General features: G+C 40.2%; 1 protein-coding gene across 1 annotated transcript in view; it reads right to left on the reverse strand.

The window, feature by feature from the left end:
- The window catches only part of ush2a (Usher syndrome 2A (autosomal recessive, mild)), a 205,466-nt gene that overhangs the window by 102,819 nt on the left and 78,405 nt on the right, over positions 1–24,242 (reverse strand). The window contains 18 exon segments of the mRNA XM_056372888.1: positions 362–509; positions 1,438–1,595; positions 4,337–4,484; positions 4,614–4,776; positions 9,400–9,559; positions 10,530–10,615; positions 11,008–11,083; positions 12,194–12,334; positions 13,815–14,003; positions 15,869–15,949; positions 16,304–16,528; positions 16,704–16,763; positions 16,766–16,979; positions 17,101–17,231; positions 17,863–18,051; positions 18,338–18,439; positions 18,984–19,110; positions 23,194–23,324. Coding sequence (XP_056228863.1) covers positions 362–509; positions 1,438–1,595; positions 4,337–4,484; positions 4,614–4,776; positions 9,400–9,559; positions 10,530–10,615; positions 11,008–11,083; positions 12,194–12,334; positions 13,815–14,003; positions 15,869–15,949; positions 16,304–16,528; positions 16,704–16,763; positions 16,766–16,979; positions 17,101–17,231; positions 17,863–18,051; positions 18,338–18,439; positions 18,984–19,110; positions 23,194–23,324 — 2,529 coding nt within the window.

Here is a 24,242-nt window from a genome sequence, read left to right on the forward strand (position 1 = left end):
CTCCAATGTTTTGTTGCTCTTTGTGTCTTATGTTGTTTTTACCTGCAATTTTTTCTAATACTGTACATCTATGTAAATATGAGCCTCTCATCTCTGCTTTCTCCGTATACTATGGCTTCACCGCTACTTCCCTTTGTTCTTCCTCCCATCTTCATACCACTGTTTTCTTTATCCATGTTACTGTTCTACTCATATCTGAAACAAAATTCATCAGATAATCCACTTTCCGGCCTTAAAACTGGTAATAATATTAATTGTCCTCAGAGGAAAGCAACAGTGACTGCTGTATTACACTCACTGATCATTTTATACAATGTTTATGTGGTGTCTGTATTTGTGTGTGCATGACTGTATGTGTTACCTATGCTTTTGTAGTATAATGTATAGCTGAGGTTCCCATTTGGTCTAGGAGGGGCTGTCCAGCGGGCTCGTAATGATCGAGAGCTCTGATTGGTCAGTTCCAGCAGTATAGGCCCTTCAGGGGCCATCTCTAATGTACGCACCTCCATCTGATTTAAAGAAAAAAAGAGAAGACACACAAGCTCACTTGCGTTAAAATGCACACAGGAACAGACATGTAGCATGTTTTATACCACTGAGTGAATTACTCATAGTGTTATAATGTAATACTCCAACAAGTTTTAGTTTTGAATGAAACCAATCAACACATCTGGCCAGTATTACCTCTAGATCTGGTTTTCTATCCTCTTTCTTTTATCCTTTTATTTCCTCTCTCTCTCTCTCTCTCTCTCTCTCTCCTGCCACATTTTTCAAATTTTTCAATCCACTCAGTGTCCTCTTTCTCTCTATCCACCATCGCCTTGCTCTCTTCTTCGGTCTCATTTCCTCCTGTCTCACTTTCCTGTTACCCTCTCCTCTACTGCCCTTCGCATCCCCACTTTCCACCTCATCTCTCGCTTTGCTCTGACCGTTTACTCTATCCTCATCTCACTTTTTCACTTTTATCCTTAAACTCTCTCCTTCCCTGACTCCTTCCTTCTCCCTTCCATCCTGCCATCTCTTCCTCTTCTCCTCTTCATCCTGTTCTTCCCCCCTCCCCTTCCCACCTTTCTCTCCTCTTGTTCTGCTGTGTCAGCTGATCTTGCGGTCTTTGACTAAATATGGCGTCCGTATTGGAAAAATGCCCCAAAATATGGCCTGTCGTCAGAGATGTCGTTGAGCTGGAGTGGCATTTCCTACCAAATGTCAGTGTCGTCATGCCAGCGCTCGTTATTGAGCCGAAAGAATCGATCACCTTTATGATGCCCAGTGACACACACGCACACAGATACACATGCACGGGCAACACATATACACTTTGCAAATGTTTGAGTAGGCATTCCCACATGTATACCTGTGTTTTTGTATATCACAAAGGATCTTGCAGACTATTTTATTATAATACATTAATTACTGACTAATAAGCGATTCACTGACCATTGGTCCTTTGCCGCAGCCCTGTGCAGTACAGGCCTGCAGCCTGAGTACATGCCGGCTCCATGGAGAGAGTCCCTCCATCACAAAGAACCTCTGGGAAGAACTGGAGTTTAAAATGAGGACTCCATCCAGCCAGAGACCATAGCTGGTTATAATGCCTGTCAAAAGAACACATCTGATTATGACATGTTAACCCAGCTATTAATTTGAGGAGCTTACCTGAGTCACTGCAAACAAGTTTCAGTGTTAACTGTATATGAGAACCTTTTTACAGCACCTAATTCTCTTCACATGTAAACATAACAAATGTGTTAAATTCATTCCCTACATCAATCCACTTGTGTAACATTCAAAGCACGATATCATAACCTTAACTCTAAATCCTAACTACAAAACAAAACATTTCTATATCACTGAAAAAACTGTCCACTTCATTGCATTGGTCACTCATACACTGTAAGACAGTTTCAAGACTATGAGGAATCCCAATCACAAAGTGAGCTTTGCTTTGCTGGGATGCTGTCTGGGTCACTGGATTACAATGCAAATGAAAACTGATTTAGGGGCTCCAGACCTGCCAGTCAATGTGTCCTAGTGTGATCCAATGATGAAAACAGCACTGAAACAACAAATGTAACCGTAGGCGTTACAAAGATAAAGGCCCTCAGGAGGACAGTAGTACCAGTGTGAATACATGCACGCACGCATGCACGCACGCACGCACACACACACACAGAATGTGGGTGCAAATAGCTGTGCTCCGCAAACTCCTCCACATACAGGGACGCTCCACACATACATACAAAGATACACACACACTAAGATGGGAAAAACTCACACTTGTCCATACACACACACACACGCACACACACAGGCACAATAATTACATTACATTACATCCACCTAATAAAAAAATGAAACAGTACGGTGCCAAATGTGCTTTTCCTTAATAAAAATGCATACAGGGGGCTCAAAAGATCAGTGCTAAGAGCTAAGAGTCTATTCTGCTTTAATCATGTGTGGGTTTTATTATTGCTCAATACAGATATACACACCTATCAGGGAAATGAAGACACAAAAACCCCACAGACGCCAACTACATCTGGGAAGCTCTTAATGTGGCCAATCACATGCGTGTGAGAGTGTATGTGTGTGTGTATATGTGTGTGGATGTCAGTGTGTGCTTGTGTGTGTGTGTGTGTGTGTGTGTGTGTGTGTGTGTGTGTGTGTGTGTGCGTGTGTGTGTGTGTGTGTGTGTATAAGCCCATATCAGTATAGGTTGTAATAAAGACAGGTTGGGAAATGAAGCAGCGAATGCATAACAGGCTTATTTCCCCTCTTTGTCTGCGTGTTGCCCCGACCTAATCCCCGAGAGGATTATCCCCCACAAATCCCTGCGGAATTGGGGAGAAGGGGGGCAAGAGAGAGAGAGAGAGGACGAGAGAGAGAGAGAAAATAACACAGAATCTCAGTCCTCTGGAACCCATCACCATCGTCATCGTCATTGTTGCCGTCCATTTATGAAAAAAGGGTAAATGAAAAAAAAAAATCCTGAGCCCTTCTCCCTTTTTAAGTAAAAATTAAAGCTTTTTAAGCATGAGATAATCGGGTAATCATGATTAAGTGTCTCCCTTGTTATAAATTTCTGTCATCAGATGAGAAAAGCTTTAAGTAATTTATCCAGGCTAATATGCACACACATCACAGGGTTTATGGTGCGAAATGCACTCATGTGGCATTAAGCGTAAAACACACACTATTCACATTACACACACACACGCATTATGGAATTACACATACTTTAACGAGCATGGCAGTAACATTTGATAATATGTGGCAGTGCGTTGTATGTTAGAGTGAAATGGGGTGGGAAATCCTCAGATGGTTTTTCATCACTCAATTCATTTGGTTTCATAAGATGTAGCATTTGTTAATACATTCCTTGATAATTCATGTTAGTATTTTATTTATTAATTCATCCACTAGTTTTCAAAATTGTATTGTGCACAAAATTTTTACGTCGACAACTTTGAATCTCTTCACCTTAAGACATCTGCCCACATAAAACAGTTATGCACAAATAACTTTTTTTAATTTTTTTTATATCTAGACAGCTCCAAGTCAATTGCCGGATTCCAAATTCATATCCAACATACATGAAATACACTTTGGCTCAGCTCTTTGCAATGAATTTTAATTGGCTGCCAGTAAACTAGATGGAGATAGGAAGAATAGAGACAGTCACTCTATGTACTTCCAGCCTGCAGTTCTCTATTCAGTCAAAAGGGAGCACTTTTCATCCACTTAAAGGAGCTTGGTGAAGCACTCCCCTCTCACTGCTCGCCTCCGTTTGTCCCGTTCTCAAACTGTACGTTCTCTCACCCTGCCTCTGTCACTTTCCCCAGTCTCTCTGAGTTGTTTTGCCCTCTCCTTTCTGTTTCTGTTTCTCTTTTCCTCTTTTCCTTTTCTCTAACTGTTTCATCTCTATCTCTTGCTGACCCATCTGGTTACCCTCGTACAAAGGGAAATGTTCTCCTGTTTCATAGTCATATGTACCTGAACCATGTCCAGATCTTCATATCAGTGTGTTCTGTGATGGACTGGGTTACAGTAGATACTGACACCTTGAATTCACTTCCTGATCATGATTCTTGTTAATGTTTCTCTACATGTTTCATCTCTCACAAGTTTCCAATCCCTTCCTGCTGAGAAAATGCATTTAAAAATATATAAAAAAAAAAAACATTGTCATGAGGATGACTGGAAGGTTGTGTTTGTTTGTGTGTATTTTGATAAAATTATTATTATTATTCTAAATGTTGCTGTTGATAAACGCTTATGTATATTTTAATGTTTTTGGTTTGTGGGTATGTGCCAGAGTAAGTGTACGTCCTCTCACCATTTGGAGTGTCAGGAGGTGTCCAGCTGACATTGAGTGCATATGGGGACAAAGGGGTGACCAGCGGTGCAGGAACATTCTCTGGGGTGCTCTCCTCAGTCTGAGCATGGCTGGGAGGGCTTAAAGTACACCCACCACCGGTGCAGGCCTGACACCCACACACACACACACACACACACACACACACACACACACACACACACAAATACATGAATGTATGGATGAATGTATGATGCAAATCAGAAAGATGATTTACAGGGTAGAGGAAGGCACTTACAGCCAGTGTGATGGTGTAAGTTGTTCCAGGGGTTAGGTTGCGAAGCGTGTGGTCTTCAAAAAGTTCAGAGCTGTTATAGGCAAGCACAGGCCGTGCACCATCACGTGACAGGAAGATGGAATAGAACTCCAAAACACCATTGACCTGAGAGGGCTGAAACCACCTGGAGATGGAGAGAGGAGTCAGCAGAGAAGGAGGAAACAACATACTGTACATTTACTACCAGATCATTACTTTAATATTCCAGTGTGTGAAACCTTTTTATGAGACATTTTTACTGCATTTCAGAGGGAAACGTTTTACATTTTATTCCACTGTGCTTATCATATAAGTGTAGTGTCCTGTTAACCTTTAGATTAAAAATAAGGTTGATTCCATCTTTCTAGTAACAACATTATTCTGAAGAGATCAAAACTACAAATTTATCTACAAACAAATTTTCCTGTTTAACTACAGCCTGATACACTTACAGCCCTCTAATATAGACCTCCATTGTTGTTGAAAACTGTGAAACTATTAAACTAAAGTGATACACATGGCTAGTGTACTTAAAATGTTGGACTGTAAAGATGACTAATGTTTAATTGAAAAAGAGCAGTCGTCCCTTCTGAATAAGGATGACTATTGTTAAAAATATATCAAGATGTTACCAGGACTGCATGAATTTCATTGGTTGCTCACATCAACTTACTGTTTGTTACGCAGCACTTTAATATTGTATTTTTTCTGAATTGTGTGTACATATTAAAGGTACAGTACCTAGCATCAATACAACTCAAGGATTAAAATAAGATTGTCGCAGAGTTTATGTATCTGCATGTGAGTGTGTGCTTACGTGTGCGTGTGTGTGACTATCATTGTGTTCCCATCTGCAAGTAGATAGAAACACAATACTGAGCTAAGGTGTCTTACACACAACACACACACAGGTATGCTGCACACACAGTTTCCTTTGTGAGAAAGAGGTGTCTCCTTTTCTATATTTAGAACAGGAAGGTCATCCCCGACTGAGAGAGAGAGGGAGAGGACAAGAAGCATGCAGAGTATTCATTACAAAATGTAAGAAAGAAAGAACTGGCAAAATTCAGATTAAAACATTTTTGGCTGATTCATTAATGCTAGTATACAATTATTTTTTCTAATTTCTCCTAGGATCACAGGAGCTGCTGAACATGTCTTTATGACCAAGCTGTATCCTCTGTCCTTTTAAATGCTGCATGATTTGTGCCTGTTGACATTGTTGGAGGAAATTTTAAGCTCTGACAAAATAATTTAGTGTAAAAAGTATGAAAATTATAAGAAAATTCTAATATTTATTTCATTTCATGATAACTTTGTAAAACACAGTGGTGTAACAAAGTTTTGAAACAGAGGTGTACACTTTTGACTTCATACAAAATCTAAAGTATCTGATAATTTATTAATCCACAAATTTTGGGAATAACACATCACATAAATAATTCATAAATAAATGAGCAAAATAGTCCTGCAATTTTTACAAATCCCAGAGAGTAACCCAACCCTCCTGGCATGGTAGCAGGGGGAGGCCATTTTAAAAAGTGATGGATTCCTTTCTTGGTTCCTCCCATTAAAAGCCAGCTTTTGAATGACTGATGAGTGTGTGTTAGCACACAATTAGCCACTGTGGCTAATCTATCACATTTATGATAAGATTTATATGCTGTCGATTGGCAGTGTGATGTATGTCCACTTTTGAAAAACTAAATCAAAGGGGAGTTGTAATAATCTGTATCATAATTCACTGCAGTAATGGTTTTAGAATACCACTGGTTTAAAAGTGTGTTATGAAATTAGTGTGAAACAGACGGCTGCTTTTTCAGCATGTTAAATTTAAAACCATGCTCTTGAGATGCAGTGGGTTCAAATCAAATCACCATCTATGAAGTGTCAACCTGTCTCCTGCACCTTCCGTCTCCATCTTTTCTGATGTTCTCTACATTGCACACTCAAAAAAACAGCATCACTGCCATCAAGTAATTATCAACAGCACATTATTATACATTAAAGTATTGAATATTGAATTAAATCAGAGAAAAAATGTCAGTAAAATAATTTAGGACTGTTGTAGTTTAGCCAGGTAAAGTGAATTCTGCAGCTGTCCTGAACATGCCATACATCCCAGTGACGGCGCACATGTCTGATGCTGTGGTACCTTCACAGCTGAGTCTGCTTGTGTGTGTATGAATGTGTTTGTGTCAGGTAGTGTTAGGTGAGGGCAGGGAATAAATCTGCTGATATTGTTTTGTTCAGATACTGCAGCCTACCACAACCTTTCTCACAGTCTCTCGCTCTTTAACACACACACACACACACACACACCACACACACACACACACACACACACACACACACACACACACACACACACACACACACACACACACACACTTTCTTTTTAAACATTTCTTACATTACCCTCCATTCTTTCCTTTAAAACTCACACATCTTTCTCTCCTCCTCTCTCTGGTCCAACTGTCTTAACATTTTCTCACAGTTGTTCTCCCTCCATCTTTCTGTCTTTCACAGCTTTTCTCACAGACAAAATAGAGAGGTATTGACCAGGTATGATCTCTCAACCTCCGCCTATTACCAATGTGCTAACAAGGCAATATGCAGCCTTCCCACACCTGGTAAATGTATACAGTCCAGACTGAAAGTATTTGGACAGTCACACATTTTTGTTCTTCTAGCTCTGAGCTTCAGCACATTCAGTTTGAAATAAAATAGTGCCAAGTCTCAGTTTTAATTTGAGAAGGTTTACATCAATATAGAAAAAACTGTGTGGAAGATAAAGGCCTTTAAACATAAAGTGCCCAAATTTTCTGGTTTCAAAAGTAACTGGAGTGACATGAAGTGAAACAAAATCATCAGGCCGTCACTGCAGACTCCTTCAGCTCGTGCTTGTTGTGGCATCGTTCTGTCTTTAGTCTGGTCTTCAGCAAGAGGAATGCAGCTCAGTCAGACTGAGATCAGGTGATTGACTCAGCCAGTCGAGGATATTCCACCTCTTCACTCTGAAAAACTCTTTGGTTGCTTTGGCTGGAGGTTAGGCTCACTATCCCACTGAATGATGAAAAGTCATCAAATGAGTTTTTATGCATTCAGCTGAATCTGAGCACAAAGAATGTTCATGTATACCACCACATGCAGCCTGCTGCATCCTCAGTAGCAAAATCATCAATAAATACCAGTGTCCCAGTTACAGAACTTTGTTCCAGAATCTGACCAATTTTTCTTTTTGCATATTTTAGTGAAATGCAACCTGGTCTTTCTTGTTTTGAGGTTTACCAGGTTTTTGTACTATGTGGTGAATCCTCTGACGTTATGGTCATCAAGTCTTATCTTGATTGAGATGATTTTTAACTTGCATTATGTACAAATTAAGACTTTGTGAAAAATATTTTACATGTTTCAATTTCCAAAAAACAACAAAAATGAAAAGGTTTTGTGGCTCCATAGAAACACAACTGACACTGGAAAAATGTAAGCTATTCCAATAAAGCTGCACCACTGCATCCACTTCAAATTGTTAGTATTACTCTGTGACTTTGTTGTTGTTTTAGAGGCATAATATTCCTACTGATAAATAAATGTGCACCTCAATCAGACATATATTATTAATTCAACATGTGGTATTATTCACTTCCTTTTTTAAATTCATCTGAATAAATTTATGAGGGAAAAATAATCATGAATGGGCAATAGTTTGATGCTTTTTCTCCATGTATCAATACACTCACATATGCACATATGTACTCTGTGTGTGTACAGTGTAGATGCACTCTGCTGATCCAAAACGATCCAAGCATTACCAAGATCATCACATCTTAACCAAACAATAATTTCCCCCTAACATACTGGGTGCCTTCAATTTACTCCTTCTCCATCCTCTCACTCACCCTGTCCGTTGTTCAAGTGTGTGGATATGCCTGCGTATATGTGTGCATGTGTGTGTGCGTGTATGAGTGGCACTGTGCCCTCCTGTGGTGAGTCCCACTGTAAGTGACAGTCAGGACACTAATGGCTTTCACGCAGATTGACTCTTACATACACACACAGACTCACACACACACACAAACACAGGGACGTTTGCACATGAATCTGATAGAAAGAGTGCAGAGATCTGTCTTCCTCTGTCCCCTCCCTCTACAGGTGAAAGGTCAAGTGCAGGAAAATATTATGCAGAAGGTCACATTTTCTCTGTCGACCCGTCTCTCTCTCTCTCTTTGTATTTTATACAGACACAACATATGAAATACAAATGAAAAGCTATAATATGCTTGGGATTATTTTTATTTTTCCCTGTCCTTTTCAGTGATTGTGAAAAATTAAGTTTATCATTCTCATTTGTGAGTAAATACTTCGATATAAAAACCGCAGAGGTGGGTGCATTTCCGTCCACCTGTTTTCATGTGCATTTTCAGAGATTTTGCAAAAATGTTTTTTATTCTTGACTGGGTTGGAAAAGTTTGTGTATCAATAAATGCAAAATGCGACAAGGTCCAATGGAAACAGACAGTCAAATTAATTATGATGTATATAAAGCATTTGACTTAAACGTCCACTGTAGAGACAAAAACTAGCAGCAGATGAAAAAGAATCTGTGTGGAGCAATGAGACAGTATAAACTACTATGCGTTGTGTCTCTCACTAAGTGAAAGTACTGTTTGTATATGAAAGTGTGTCTAACCACTCTATATGGACCTGATACATTTATCTACTGATGAAAGCTGAGTGCGAGTATGTAAGTATGCACTGTACTTACTCCACCATAATAGTCCGCGAGTCCAGCAGGGTAAGATTTGGTGCTTGTAGTGGCCCAGGAGGAAGCTGAGAGGTCACCATTGTAACTCGTGAACTGTTGGTGCAGCCCACTGAAGTGCACGCACTCAGCAGCAAGACATGAGTGGAGTACACACCAAGACCTGAAAGAAAAACACATGATAAATAAACAGATGATAATTCAGATTTATAAAACAAAACCTTGAATTATATCATCAACTTAACTCCCACAACTTGATATTGTGAGGGGATTTATCCCTCATTTCACCCTGACTCCTGAACTCTGTCTCTTTTTATTCCTGCCGACCCACCCTCCTCTCTTACAGTGTCTATATTTGTCACTGCCTCAAAACCATTCTCTGTCTGTCCCTCTGTTGCAGTCTCACTCTCTGTAACACAATCTATTCTTGCACATACCGTATAATTACTACATCCATAATCCTTCCAATCACTGTGAACATCAGACACTTAGCATTATTAACCCAGCATGGATGATATGTGCTCTCATGCCTTCATTAACTTACAAAGACACACACATACACTGTTGGGCAGTGTGATGTTTTACTAACCATGTGAATGTGTGTGGGTGTGTGAAATAAAAATGAATGAATATCTATTCTGCGCATATAAAATGCCATAAAGGATGACTCCGCTGTGTATACGGACCTGTGTACATCCCTGTATGTTTGCACATGTATGTTTATGTAGTAGCTCATTGTGTGTGTGTATCTATTTGCAATGTAGTGCACCGCTGTAGTCTCAGCGGTGTGACATGTGTTTCATACCTTCTTTAACTCTCTTTAGTGCAAGCTTTCAAAGCAAATTGTGTGTATGCATGTGCTCAAATGTTTAGTGTGCTTTGTTTCTCCACTGCTTCATTTTCTTGTGTGTGTGTGTGTGTGTGTGTGTGTGTGAGTGTTTAGTGCTCTTTTTCAAAGTGCTATTCCCTTGGTAAGGACTGAGATGCTCTTTCCTCTTTCAAATGCTAATCCCCCACTCCATTTTGCTTTTCTTCACTCTTCCCCTTCTCTTTACACCGAGGCCCCATCCCTCCACAGTCACAGCTACACTGCTGCACGCACACACAAAACACACTCGCTCCCTCCGTTTTACCAGTGATGTTGTGTTGTCTGTCTTTCCCCCTGTAGACCATTTGGTTGTTGTGATAGAGGAGGTACTCTGTAATGCCTCCATTGGGCCTATCATTGGAAGAAAAAAGAAATGAGGGTAATATTATGATGTTATATTTAACATATACCATTTTGATGTTAAACGCTATTGTGTTCAATTAGGGCATGTTTATTCAGGGTGAAAAAAACATGTATGCTAAATAAAAACGTTATTATACAACATGATGTTTATTTTATGTCTGATTCAGTTTACTAAACTGCTCTCTTTTATATTCTCTTATAGTAGCAGGTCAAAAATAAACCTGAAAATTAATTTATATTAACATGTTGTCCATCAGTGAAGGCTTTATAACTGAAGATCAGCGGTGTGCTTACTTATGTAGCAACTTTCAACTTAGACATGAAAAACATAACAACAACATAAACATGTGGTCTGATGTAAGAGGAGGAATGGGTATTACCTTGCTGGAGGTTCCCAGGTTACGTAGAGCTCCGAGGGGGATGAGACTGCAGCTGGAGGAGAGACAGTATCTGGAGCTGAAAGGAAAAATATTTGTTTAAGTGTATGTTATAACAAATATAGTGCTTGGTACAAACAAATGGAAACAACTGACGGATCATTCCATCCTTATTTCCAAAACATGACATGTTCTTTAATAATCTTTAATTTAGTGTATTATGTATATGTTGACTATGGGAAAAAAGTCAATACTTAACAGTGATGCAAAAATGTAACAGATATTATCAAGTTTGAAATATTATTATATTAAAGATATGGTATGTTTAAATTTTACAGAAGTAATTATTCTATTACATGACATGTCACAGATGCTTAAGATATTCTGAATGTTATTAAAATCTTAATTTAATTGATTAAGAGACTGTTCAAAACCCTGCAGAACATTATATGATTTTATGTTTCTTGAACTACTGCATAAGGTGAAAAAAGTGCCTGTGCTCTCGGAGAAGTGATGTGTTTGTGTTTGAAAAATAGACTTAAAAGAGAGTTTTAAATAAGTTCTTTCTCCAGGCTTCCTAACGCGGTTCAGTGTCTTAACTCTTCGCTCAGTGAGAATCAATACAGTAATCTGTTTTTTTTTTCTTTTTACTTCAAATTGATTTTTGCCGTCTCTGCACTGACCCCTGCCGTCACATTATCTCCCCAACAAGGCCAGTTAGTCCAACACAGATTAATGTAGTGACTAACATACGAAGAGAAATCTTTCTTTTCCTCTTCCTCTTCTTCTTTCCACGACCTCTCGGAGAAGAAAAATGTAAAATGTTACTCCGTACTATCTGCCTTTCACTCACTTGCAACATGCTTCATTCTTTTATCATTTTGCATCTTGCCCTATCCAGCTGTCTTATTTTTTTTCTCCCATCGCTGCTCCTATTTATTCCATTCTGACTTCCATTCCTGTTTCTTGTCTTGCTGCTCCACTTCTCTCTTCTTAAGAGCTAAAAATCTCCACCACTGAGGAGACAGGATGAGAGTGTCTGAGGGTGTTTAGAAGTGTTTCAGTGTGTGTCCATATGCAGAAACAGTCTTAAATTAATGCTACTGGTTAGGGATAGAGAAGGACAGAAGTTTTGTTCCCGGGTGTAAGAATGTGTGTATATTTTTGTGTTTGTGCTTTACAGCCTTACCTTCCTCCAATGTCGTGAGGCTCGATCTTAAATCATTATCATCACCATTGTTGTGACGAAGACTCTCAGTGCAGCCAATAGGACTACAGGCACTTACAGTGACAATGTATCTGGTGGAGGGTGTGAGACCTGACAACACACCTGGAGAGGAGGAGAGCATGAACATATCACAGAGGAAATGAGTCAGAGAACACAGACAGAGGGAACTTTGTCCCCAAAAGACAGTAACTTTTGAAGATACCAACTTGATTGTGCTAACTCAGACATCTGAAGTATCATATTAGCTTCAGCTGTACTTTGGAATGCATTCTGACAACATGAATAGTTAACAGTTTCATGATAGCCTATTCTCTTACATTCCTTCATGACAATCATGCCTTGCCAGGCTAAATGCCTTGTACTGTCTCCTTTTAGTGTGCGCTAGAACCTGTTGTTACTGAAGTATGTATCAAACTGCTTCAATAGTGCAATTTAAATGCTTTACTTGTTTCTATGTGCCACTGTTGCTAAGCAAATTTACTGCATTTGGCAAACAAAGCGAGTCCAGTCTAATTGTAAAGCTTCAGACGTCTCTCTGATGTTTTTCGTCCTAGCTGTCTCTGCCCTCTCAACTCCTTTCTATATTTCCTTAGTCACTCCCCTCTCTTCTCTTCCATCCCCTCCAACTCTCCTCACCCTCTGTGTCCAGTCACCCTGTACTAACATCGCTTTTTCTCTTTCTCTCTCTCTCGCTCTGTCTGTCTGTCTGTCTCTCTCTCTCTCTTCTACCCATGTCTTTTAATTCAATTAAGGGCCAGGGCCCCACTCCGCTGCCATTACACCCTCATTTGCTTTCTGTGTTTTTTAGCCGTTGGTGTAATTCTGCAGTCAGGTGTCGAGGCCATCATAAATTAACAAGAAGCCTTATCACGGTGGACTTAATGTCTGGCAAAGAGAGAGGGAGGGAATGGGGAGCAGCAAGAGAGACACTGTGAAAGACGGAGACAGAGAGCTCATCTTCATATTTGCCTGGAGACATGGCAGAGTGGATGAGAGGAGGGACGAATAGCAGCAGCGGACGCACACATCATCATCATCATAAAGGATGAAGTGAGGAAAGATCGAAAAGTGAGCAACAGAGAGAGAGAGAGAGAGAGAGAGAGAGAGAGAGAGAAAAGGAGCAATGCCAGGGTATGACATCATTGGGGTAGTCCTGAGTGTCTTGTTCCAAATGGAGACAGTCTCCTAAAGCTGGGGACTTGCCAAGGAGACATTAACAGGGATGCCTGGGACAGTGTGTATGTGTCTGTGTTTGTATGAGAGATAGAAGGAAAGTGAGTGAAAAAGGCAGCGTGAATGTGTTTTCACTAAGGGCCAAAATGCCCTTACAGGTCTCACAAGTTGGTGACAAGAAAACAGCTGCAATAAGTTAAACAGAACAACAAAGCCAAGTTAAGTTAAATTCCTCATGTACCGTTTGTCCTGCTCTTACTGAGGAAAATCCAGTTTCTCTGTTTTTCCTTTGATTCAGTTTGTTGCATTACTCCTATATGTTTCTGGCACCCTCAGTGAGACTGCACAGAATAAGTACCTGCATGGAGAAAGATTTTAGACATCAATCAAAGGTTTGCATGTGTTTTACCTGTGAAATTTCCATTAGCCAGGTAAATGGCCTTGATGGGTGTTGCATCTGGCTGGTCACTATTGTAGGCCTTCAACTCATATCTGTCAATCAGCCCTCTGATGTCACCAGTGGGTAGCGCCCAGCTCACCCTGGCACTGAAGCCATTCAAGCTCTGCACTGTGGTAGGAGGTGGTACAGCCGTGGGTACTAGAGCCAGAGATAGGCAAAATGAGTCAACATGACAGGAGGAGATTACTGTGAATCAAGCCAGAGAAAGAGATAAAGAACTATGAGCAGCAAAATAAATAAAACAACCACATATAATCAAGGCAATACATAATAAAGCATGTAAGACAATCAAAGACAAGAGAACGAGCGAAACCAAAGAATATAAAAGAAAAAAGCAAAACAACAGGTCGGGAGCATATGAGGTTAAAGAAAAAGCATCCCCCATCTCTCTGTGTTTTAATAGGCCCAGTAAATCATACCTCACCATTAGCATAAATAGTATTTATGAGAGTAGTAACTTTTTCAGCACTGATTTAATACAGCCAGCCATTCATTCTGGGCTATATTTCACAGCAATCAGCCTCCCTCCTTCTCTATAGCACTCCCCTTCTTTCTATCTTTGACACCCTCTGTAGTTCATGACGGTCCATCTCCTTTCTCCCCTCCCTGTCTGTCTCTGACTCACTACCTCACAACCACAAGATATTTTGCAGAAAACAGAATACAAATTGTTTATAAATGCTCACAAATGTATGTTCCATCTATAGTTCACCTCCTTATTGTCACTCATTCCAGTCTGCTGTGCTTTTTGGTTTTGAGCAGGAATGTAGAGTATATAAAGTCATAAAATAGTACACTACTGAGGAGCTGCATCATGCTCTATCTCCTGCGACCTTTTTGTTGTCCTTCTGTCAGTCATTAACTTCCCTTTTCATTACAACTTTCTCACCTCCCTTCTCCACATCAGCTACTGTTACATCTTCCTGATTTTATCTCTCTTCATTACCACTTACGTTGAGACTTTCCTCATCTCTCTCTCTCACTTCTTTCCTTCTTGCTGTCCATCAGTCTCTTCCCATTTTTTTTGACTCTTTACTTCCTCCCTCCTCCCACATTTCCTCTCAGTCCTTGTCCCCCATCTGCCTCTTTTCTCCTCAGTTCTAAATGTTTTTAGCACTTCCTCCCTCTCTCCCCTCCACTCCTCTTCTCTCTCTGGTCATAGCATGGTGTACTGAGACCTACCAGTGTATCGTTCACTACTAACGAGCAGCTTTATATTACACAAGGGACCACACAGGCCATTCTGGGTTAACAGCCTTTTACTGGGATGCCCTTTATAGAGGCCTTATCAATCTCTCATACCGTCAGGCACATGTAATATCACTGGCTTTGGATAAGTCTCATATACTGTACAAGATAGCAGTGCTTTTACATCCAAAATCTGTTAGGAACAAAGAGAAGCATTATAGAACGCAGATGACCATTGGGAATATTTCCTCCTTGTTAAATGTGCCACAATGCAACTGAGTAAATGAAGTTTCCTGTTTTCAGTTAATCAGTAAAATCTTATATATGTTCATGACTTTGTAAATGAAATGTTAATTCCAAAACAGAGTAAACAACACATCGAGCAAACATACTGTACATGTAAAGAGGAACACACACACACACACACACACACACACACACACACACACACACACACACACACACACACACACACACACACACACACACACACACACACACACAGTATGAGAGGCTTTAGCACACTTATGTACTTCAGGGTCTTATCATTATCTCATACTATTAGAGTGTGTCAGATAGAGGTTAGATAGAAAGAAAGAAAAAAAGAAAGAGTGATAGTATATCAGCAGATCCTGTATAAAATGTGTAATGGCTTGTGTACTGCATTCGTACTTGTATGAGTGAGGTGTGTAAGGGGGTGGGAGTGTGTATTGTTATGATATCATCATCATCACGTGTGGCTGTAAAATATATTGTGCTGACAATACAACAGAGACACATGTCAACTACAGCCAGGGAAATGAGAGATGTCTTACGTCTGCCTCGGCTGCGTCCCCTCTGCCAAGGTCCTGCTGCCCAACCTCCTGCAGCCAAGGCCACAAACCTGTACAAGTACTCTTGAAAGGTGTGTGTGTGTGTTTTTGCACATGGGCGGAGGGAGGGTGGGACAGGGAAAATGAAGATTTCTTACATTGAAGGAAGTATTTGAAACATATGCACAAAAAGATGCATCACATTTTCTTATGTCATTTTTCAGTGACATTATATTTACTAATTACAGCATTTATGGTTTAATGTAATGGAATTTCCAGGTGTAATATATACATAGATTTCTTGGATGGTTAGCACCTAACCATCTCAATGTCAGTCACAAAATGTTAGCATAGTAATATCCCCAGTGTAATAGTATATGTAGGGTACATAGTAAAAGGATATGTATACTATACTATACTATACTAATGCATAGTTACCAGTGAAAGGCTGTAGACTATAATCTGTGGCTTGTGTCTTTCTCCCACTATACACCAACACCGAATCATTTCCTCTGCAGTTGAACCGGCTTTCAGCGGTGGGGCAGCCATCTAAGTAGACTCTAACAGAACGGCGCGAGGCAACAGAGAGATTAATACTTTGACGGGCAGAAGGGTTTGTTTCATCACTTCTTATGTTCAGATCCCTTATGCAACCTCCTAGGCCTGTGAAAGAGGACAGGAGAGGGGAAAAGATAGAAGGAGAGAAAAGAGGAAATGAGAGCACAGGAGAGAGAAGAGGAGAAAGTGAGAAAAATACACCTAGTAATATGCTTGATACCATTTTACACTTTAACATCCCCTTGTACTGATACTATCTCTGTGCATACACATATCTCACCGTGTTTGTGACTTTGGCTGTCCAGAGCAGGATGTATGAGGTCCATGGGCACCCCCCCAAGTATAAGGGGGAGTCAACTCTCAACCTCACTGCTCCTCCTCCCCTTGTTTCTTCTGCCCAGTCATTGACTGCGGCAGAAATGAGTGAGCCGCGTTTTGCAAATGACAACTGTTTCCAGTCCCCATCGCAGTAGCTAAGCCCCACCCACATACTGAGTTCAGTCACATGACCTTCAGAGGCAAGAATGAAGGACAGGAGACCAGCCTCCAGCTCCACCTAAATATACACACCAATAAACAGAATATCACAAGCTGATACTTTGTCACGTGTTTATCAAGTTTTGCTTGTGTGTTTTCAGTATTTAAACAATGGGTTTAAATGTGTCTCTGCTCATTACCAGCATGTAGTCTTCAGTTTGTGTGCTGTATGTAAAGAATAAAAGTGCATTCAGCTGGTCTGTTCTGAAATCCATGGAAATATGAAAGTCCTGTCCTCCACTGAATACATCTCTGCCCAGCTCCAAGTAACCTGAGACAAGGAGAAAAAATCACCAACAACATGCCATTTTATCATCATGCTCAAGGCTAAAGAAAGACAGAAAATTCTTTTGCTTTATCCGAAACCTGTGAAAAATGTTATTGGAGTCATATTTAAAATGTGTAAGATGTTTAAGGTTAAAAATGTTTTGTCATGTATTCCAAAGTGAGAGCTAAAAACCAGATTAGATGAGCAGGCCCTTTTATAAGGCAATAATTGAGGAAATGTACACTGATGAACTTGATATTTCACACAGTGACCAATGAACCTATCATAATCATATTTATCAACATGAAACTACAACCTCATTACCACAAACAGCTCCAGCAAGCATCTTATTAAGATATACAGTATTGCCAATTTATTAGGAGCACTAACAATTAACTTTAAGTTGTATCTGAACACAGCTTGCTCATGACAAAAGACACAACATAAAGGTTGTCTTCCCCTCTGCAATGTTAATACTCTATTGCCTATTGTCATTTTAATAAATAAATAAAAATATAAATCTTGGTAGCATGTTGGAACCTTAGGTTAGTGTGTATTGAGCCTATTGAAACAAGGAAGTAAATTTTTAAAAAGTGATCATAACCATTATCAGCAACAATCCATGAGATCCTACCATGACCCAGAAAATGGGCTCCATCCACAGTTTGAATAGGACATCCCTCCCAGTTTTCATACACCTCCACCTTCTTTGTGGCTTTTGTCCAGTCCAGAGAGCTCCATTCTTCAGAGGGACTGTCAGTCACTTTAAAACTCACATCTTTGAGGCAACCAGAGAAACTCGGTTTCACCAGCCGGGCATCACCTGGTGAAACAGACAAAAATAAATTCCATAAATGTTACTCTACAACTTTTCAATCCATAGGCATCCAAACTATGAATTATCACAAAGATGATTGGGAATTACTAAGTATCAGTGCCTGAACATGAGAGTGATGACAAATTTTATGAAGGCAGGAACTTGGTCTAGCAGTAGTGAGGATGCCTTATGAAAATCAGAGGAAAGAATTTCGGCTACGTACAATTACATTTTGGGAGACAAATTAAATAATATCAACTATCAAAAAGGGAGTGGGTGGAAATGGATTTACCTGAATCCTCTCTCAGCAGAGTGAAGTTTTCAGGCAGTCCTCCAATGAAAACCCCTGTGTTCTCACCAATAATGGTGCTGCCGCTGGAAGCTGATGCACTTCCTGGTGGTGAGGATGATGGTGTGCGGCAAAGAAAAAGTGTGGAATGACGGATAAGAGTATTTTTTAAAAAACAAAAAGGGGATGGGGCACATTGAATAAAGGGAAAGAAAATATACAGAGGAGATAAAGGGGGTGAAGGCAAGCACAAAGAGAGACAGAGAGAGAGCAGAAGAGAAAGACTAAGTGTGAGAAGGGTTATATGCTTATGTAGTCTCTATCCAGATCTAACCACAAAGAAAGAAATATTTGAAAGAGATATTTAAGAACAACTGAGGAACATAAATGTGTTTCTGTGTATGAAACAGTATTTTTCTCATCAGACACAGAATGGCTGGGATTAACCTGGCTCAGACTTCCATGCAGAGCTGGGGGATTTACATACATAGAAACACACACATACACACACATAACTTGTCTGTCTCATACTATTCACAAGCACAAGAGCATGTCCTCACATGAACAGATGAACACAGATACACTCAAATTTATGCCCTCACACAGAGCTTATACACACAGTGGTCAGTATGAACATGAGAAGAGTTACCTTTGTATTGATTGTTTACAACGAGTGTTCCCACGGCCCCTCGCCTTGTTGCTATGATGCTGTGCCACTGTCCATCATTGTAGCGTCGCCCTCCATCATCCTGTACACTCACAGCCACCGCTGAGCCCTACACACACACACACACACACACACACACACACACACACACACACACACACCACACACACACACACACACACACACACACACACACACACACACACACACACACACATATATATATTAATGGTGTTGTGAAGAGATCCAATTGACTTATACTTGTTTCCTGACTCTGACCAGAGGTCTTGCAACTATGTGTTTTACAGTAATCGCTAAAGTAAATCTATGACCTCTGGCTCAACATGAACCACTTTTAAAATCACAGTGCAATCAAACATGCTTACTTTGTAACATTTTAAATTATTGCTTCTTTATCCCTCTGTTGTGCGAACAAGGTTAGACAATAATTGATGACACACATCACACACACACCACCCTCAAAAGCACATGAACATACACATATAATCATCAAAGTGTTGTTACAGGGCTTTCTGCTACCTATTAAGTATGACATCATTGTTGTGATCAGCTTTTAGCAAGTAGGCAAAGAGTAATGTATTAAAACAAGAATAACTGTTACGTGCACACTCACAAACACACTGAGATATATATTCAGACACAGACACACACAGTGATGAAGATTTAATGATGAGATCAATAAATGTATGAATGCCAGAGTATATCAGCCTCTGACATCTTTACTACCTTTGCTAGACAGCTCTACTTAACAAGACAACAGGGGAGGAGTTTCTCTACCACTTTCTTTCTCTCTCTTCACACAAACACACCCATTTGAATCCATAGGCTTGGAGTTACCGGGATTGGAAGCAAATAACACTAGGTGCCCTTGAGCAAGGCATTTAGAACTTAATTACTCAAGTAGATTTGTTTAATAGGCAGAAGATTGGTGGTGGTTTTACTGAGAAGGACCAGTTCAGGAAAACCTGAACAGAAACTGCCTGAACATAGCCCACTTCTCTCTCTCTCCCTCACACTCTATGTGTGTGAAGACACACCTGCATGCATTTTTGTTCCTTCTGAGTCTCTTACATATACTGTTTACAATACATACACACACACCCGCAGACACCAAATAAATAGCACTTATCCAAAGTGCTACCCCGTCTTTCCCAGCTATACTTGGCAGCCCCTTACTGTGTGTGTGTGTGTGTGTGTGTGTGTGTGTGTGTGTGTGTGTGTGTGTGTGTGTGTGTGTGTGTGTTTGTAAAGGCAGTCTTTTCTGGACACGGGAAGTGGTTTGTCAAGTTTACATCAGATGACATTCAGATCTTTTTCCATTTTCTCTATGTCCGCATCTTCCACTGTCTCTGTGTTTCCCACCTGTTTTCAGTATTTCAATCTTAGTCCAAGTCCATGCCAGTCAGGATAAATTTGAAATCTCTTTTTGATAATTTTGACCACCTACCCACCCTAACTTGTCATTTTCAATCACCATCTTTTGACTTGAAACTTTCTAATTATAGATAAATTCATAATTTTGGTCAGCCCAGCATAAGACCAATTTTATAAACCAGCCCATTCAACCCCTCTGCTGAGCCCAGCACTAAGGAGAGAAATGAGTATAAATGGTGATAATAAACCTCCTGATCTGTACAGACTCTCATTTGCTATGCTTTTGCACCTGGAAGAGACCTTATGCCACCCTGCACGACACTTACACCAGATACCAGAGGCACCGGTGGCAGGAGTACTGTTATGTAATCTCACTTCTATTTAAGAACTCTAGACTCCAGTTGTTCACCTGGAATCTCTCTCTGGGTTGTAAGATGACTCCCCACTTTGTGAGACCCCTCCCTATTGCCAATGTGGTCAACCCTGGCAGTCATTTCAAGATCCATCTGAATTTTTGTTAAACAAGATTAAGTCAAAGCCTAGCATATGGCTGGACTGTGTATGGTCAATGTTAAAAATTGAGAATGTAGTTGAAAAGTTAAAAGTAGCCAAAGGGGCCAGTGGACAGGAAGGAAAGTAACCAGGCAAGGGAAGGAGACTGGGACCACAGGGGCAGAGTAGGAGAGCATCCACTGATGTTCAGGGGCAAAAAGGGCAACTCAACTCCGGGACGGCCCGGAGGCCTTACGGACAAGCTGGGCAGTTCAGTGGGGTGACCCTGAGGTCGGGCAAACAGACGGAACCATTTTGGAGGCCGATGGCGAAGACCGGTTCTCTCCAGAGATAGAGCCGGAGGACGGCAGCGAAGACGGGGTCTCTCCGGAGGTCGAGCCGGTTAAACAAAGGTGCTAAGTTGGCAACACTGCAATTCATTTTGAAAGGACTACGACCAATAGGAAAACTCCAACACTTGGTCAGGTGCAAAGTTCATGTATGCCACATTTAGTGTTAGGTGAATTACTGACCAAAAAATTGAATGCACTTTAAAGATTTGTGTGTGTGTGTGTGTGTGTGTGTGTGTGTGTGTGTGTGTGTGTGTGTGTGTGTGTGTGTGTGTGTGTGGGTTTTGCTAAGTGGGCAAGGAAACAGGAATCCCTTTAATAATAGAGGTGTAGCCTCCTAAGGGCCAGTAAGCACTAAATAAGTGGGTATGCACTTGTTCACATGAATAACTTACAGAATACATGCTTGGTTGTTTAAGATTACAATGCTTTCTTCATCAAACAATAAAGGACTGTAAATTACAGCTTTCTAGATTTTAGAAAGAACCACCATTGACAGACACTGTAGTCACCTGTAGCTACATATACTTCGAGAAAGCCAGTGGTCTATAAAACACTACTCACCTGCATCAATAGAGTGCAAAATGTATGTGTCTGTGTTTCAGCATGTATGTTTAACAGTAATCAAACTCCAGTGCTTTGGTCTATCTCTTATACATGTGAAAGGGAATGTTTCAATGTGTGTTTCAAAGTATGTGTGTGGCAGCTTGCATGTGCACATATTTATGAGCATATCACTTTCCTGTGTCATGCTAAATTACTCCCCCCTGCACTGGTAATCCCATTAGGCTAGCTCAACAGGCTAATAGGGGGAAGTAATGGGCCCAGCTATATGTATCTAGGGGAACACTAATAAGCCATGACACCACTCCCACTGTTAATTACCCCAAACTAGCCTAAACAAAGGAATCAACCCAGTTGGAGAAGACACACACACACACACTCCATTGCTCTTCCACGAGTGCACATAACCACAGACACGCACATCAACACTGCAAATCTACAAAGATCCATTCATAGACATAAACCTCTCTGCACATGCAGATACATTCTATAGTTACATTTTGATGAAGACGTTTTGATAACAGTATTGGATAGTGATAGGGATAGGAAGGAAAGTGTAAGTGTGTGTTTGTTTGAGTGTGTAATTAGTTGGTGGCCTCATGGAAGTATGTGTAATCATCTCCCACTATCACTTTCATCACCGAAGTCGTTGACTCTTTAACCCCTCTACATGTGTCTGTATGGATGGATAAGGGAAGCAAGGCTGTGTATTTCTATGTGTGTGTGTGTATGTGTGCAAGAGTGCAAAGCTTAATTAGCTTGCAATTGGTATTCACGCGTGGTGACTGCAGGGAATGAGTTAATTGCAGTCCAATTCAAACGTTGACACACTTTCAAAGTTTTTTCCCCTTTCCCTGTCTCCCTGACAGAAACCAATGAGGGGCTACAGATCACATTTATTAGATGAGAGCAAGTGAGTGAAGAAATAGGAGACACAGGGAGCGAGCGCAAGAGAGAGGGGAAGAAAAAGATAGAAAGATAGAGAGCCAGAGGTGGATCAGAAGAAAAAAGAAAAAAAATACAGGTGAAGGTGAGCAAGTGAGTAAAGTGAGTAGGATGCAGTAATAAAGTAAGAAACAAATACTAATGAGAAAATGTGGATGAAAAAGATTTCTGAAATGGCATAACAAAATGGGTTAAATGGCCATTAGGACAGCAGTACACTTCAAACTAAATATAATTTTTGACAAAGTTCTGTTGTCATATATGGAGCTGTGAATAACAGCATGCTTGGTGCATCTACATGTAGCTATTGTCGCTACATGGAGATGCTTCTCATTCAGCGGGAAAAAAATAGCAAGTTCCTCACAGAGAAAACATTAGGTCAAATTAGTCCCGACATCAGTTTTTTTTTCACTCATAATCTAAAGTATAAAAAAGGCTTTACATACCTGTGGGTCGAACAAAAAGTAAGGCCGTCCATTTTTGATCTGAACAGCCAGGAACTCTTCTTGATTTCCAGGAGAGAAAGCACAGAGCAGCAGGCCATCTGGGGACCGAGTTTTGAAACTCAATCCAACACCTGATACAAAGTAAGATGAGGGACAAGTGTGTTTGTGGAGATACAGAGAGAGAGAGAGAGAGAGAGAGAGAGAGAGAGAGAGAGAGAGAGAGAGAGAGAGAGAGAGACAAAGATTTAATTTACTTTCATTTGTTCTCAGAAATGTATATATATAGAATTATATGTATAATACAATATAATTAAACTGAGGAACCATGTAATGTTTTCCCTTTTAAGACTTTAAACATCACAGGATGCAACCTTTTAAACTCTGGACAGAGGGTGCATTGGGGTTGAGTTGTGGGAGCTGTTATTGAGGGGCAACTGTAATGTCTTAGTGATAAAGCTGACCATTTACAGGAAGATACTAGGCAGAACTCAGGGTTTGCCATCTACGTTAAAAATAGTAAAAAGAGAGACCATCTTTGCTTTTATCTCTTAAAACCATAATCTTCCATAGTATATGTAGAAAAAATGAAGTAATTAAAAGACTGAGTGGGGCCTCAAAAGATACAAATTTATATGAAATTACAATTAAGACGTTAGCACATTGATCTCCTGCATTTTCAAGTTACAACACTGTTCTATGTGAAGGTTTGTGGCTAACTTCAGGAGGACTTGCTAAATAAATCACCAAAACATTAAAATGATTGAAAATCCAAAGTTAAACATAATCCAGTTCTTTTATATCTCAGCTCTCTTACAAAAAGCCCAACTACACTATTCTCAAAAACAACAAAGCCTATAAAATATTGACACACTGGAATAAAAGATTTTGGGATGTGAGAAAACAACAGTTAGGAGGAATATAATTGAATCTTTGAGCAGGGAAATAACTGGCCAAATACCGCATCACGTCCAACACAGCTGCCCTGCCTCTGTTGTAAATGGTGAGGTTGCTCATTTCTTAAATGCATACTGTGAATCAAAGATTCTGCA

Source organism: Seriola aureovittata, chromosome 1 (genome assembly GCF_021018895.1).
Source record: "Seriola aureovittata isolate HTS-2021-v1 ecotype China chromosome 1, ASM2101889v1, whole genome shotgun sequence".
Classification (NCBI taxonomy): Eukaryota; Metazoa; Chordata; class Actinopteri; order Carangiformes; family Carangidae; genus Seriola; species Seriola aureovittata.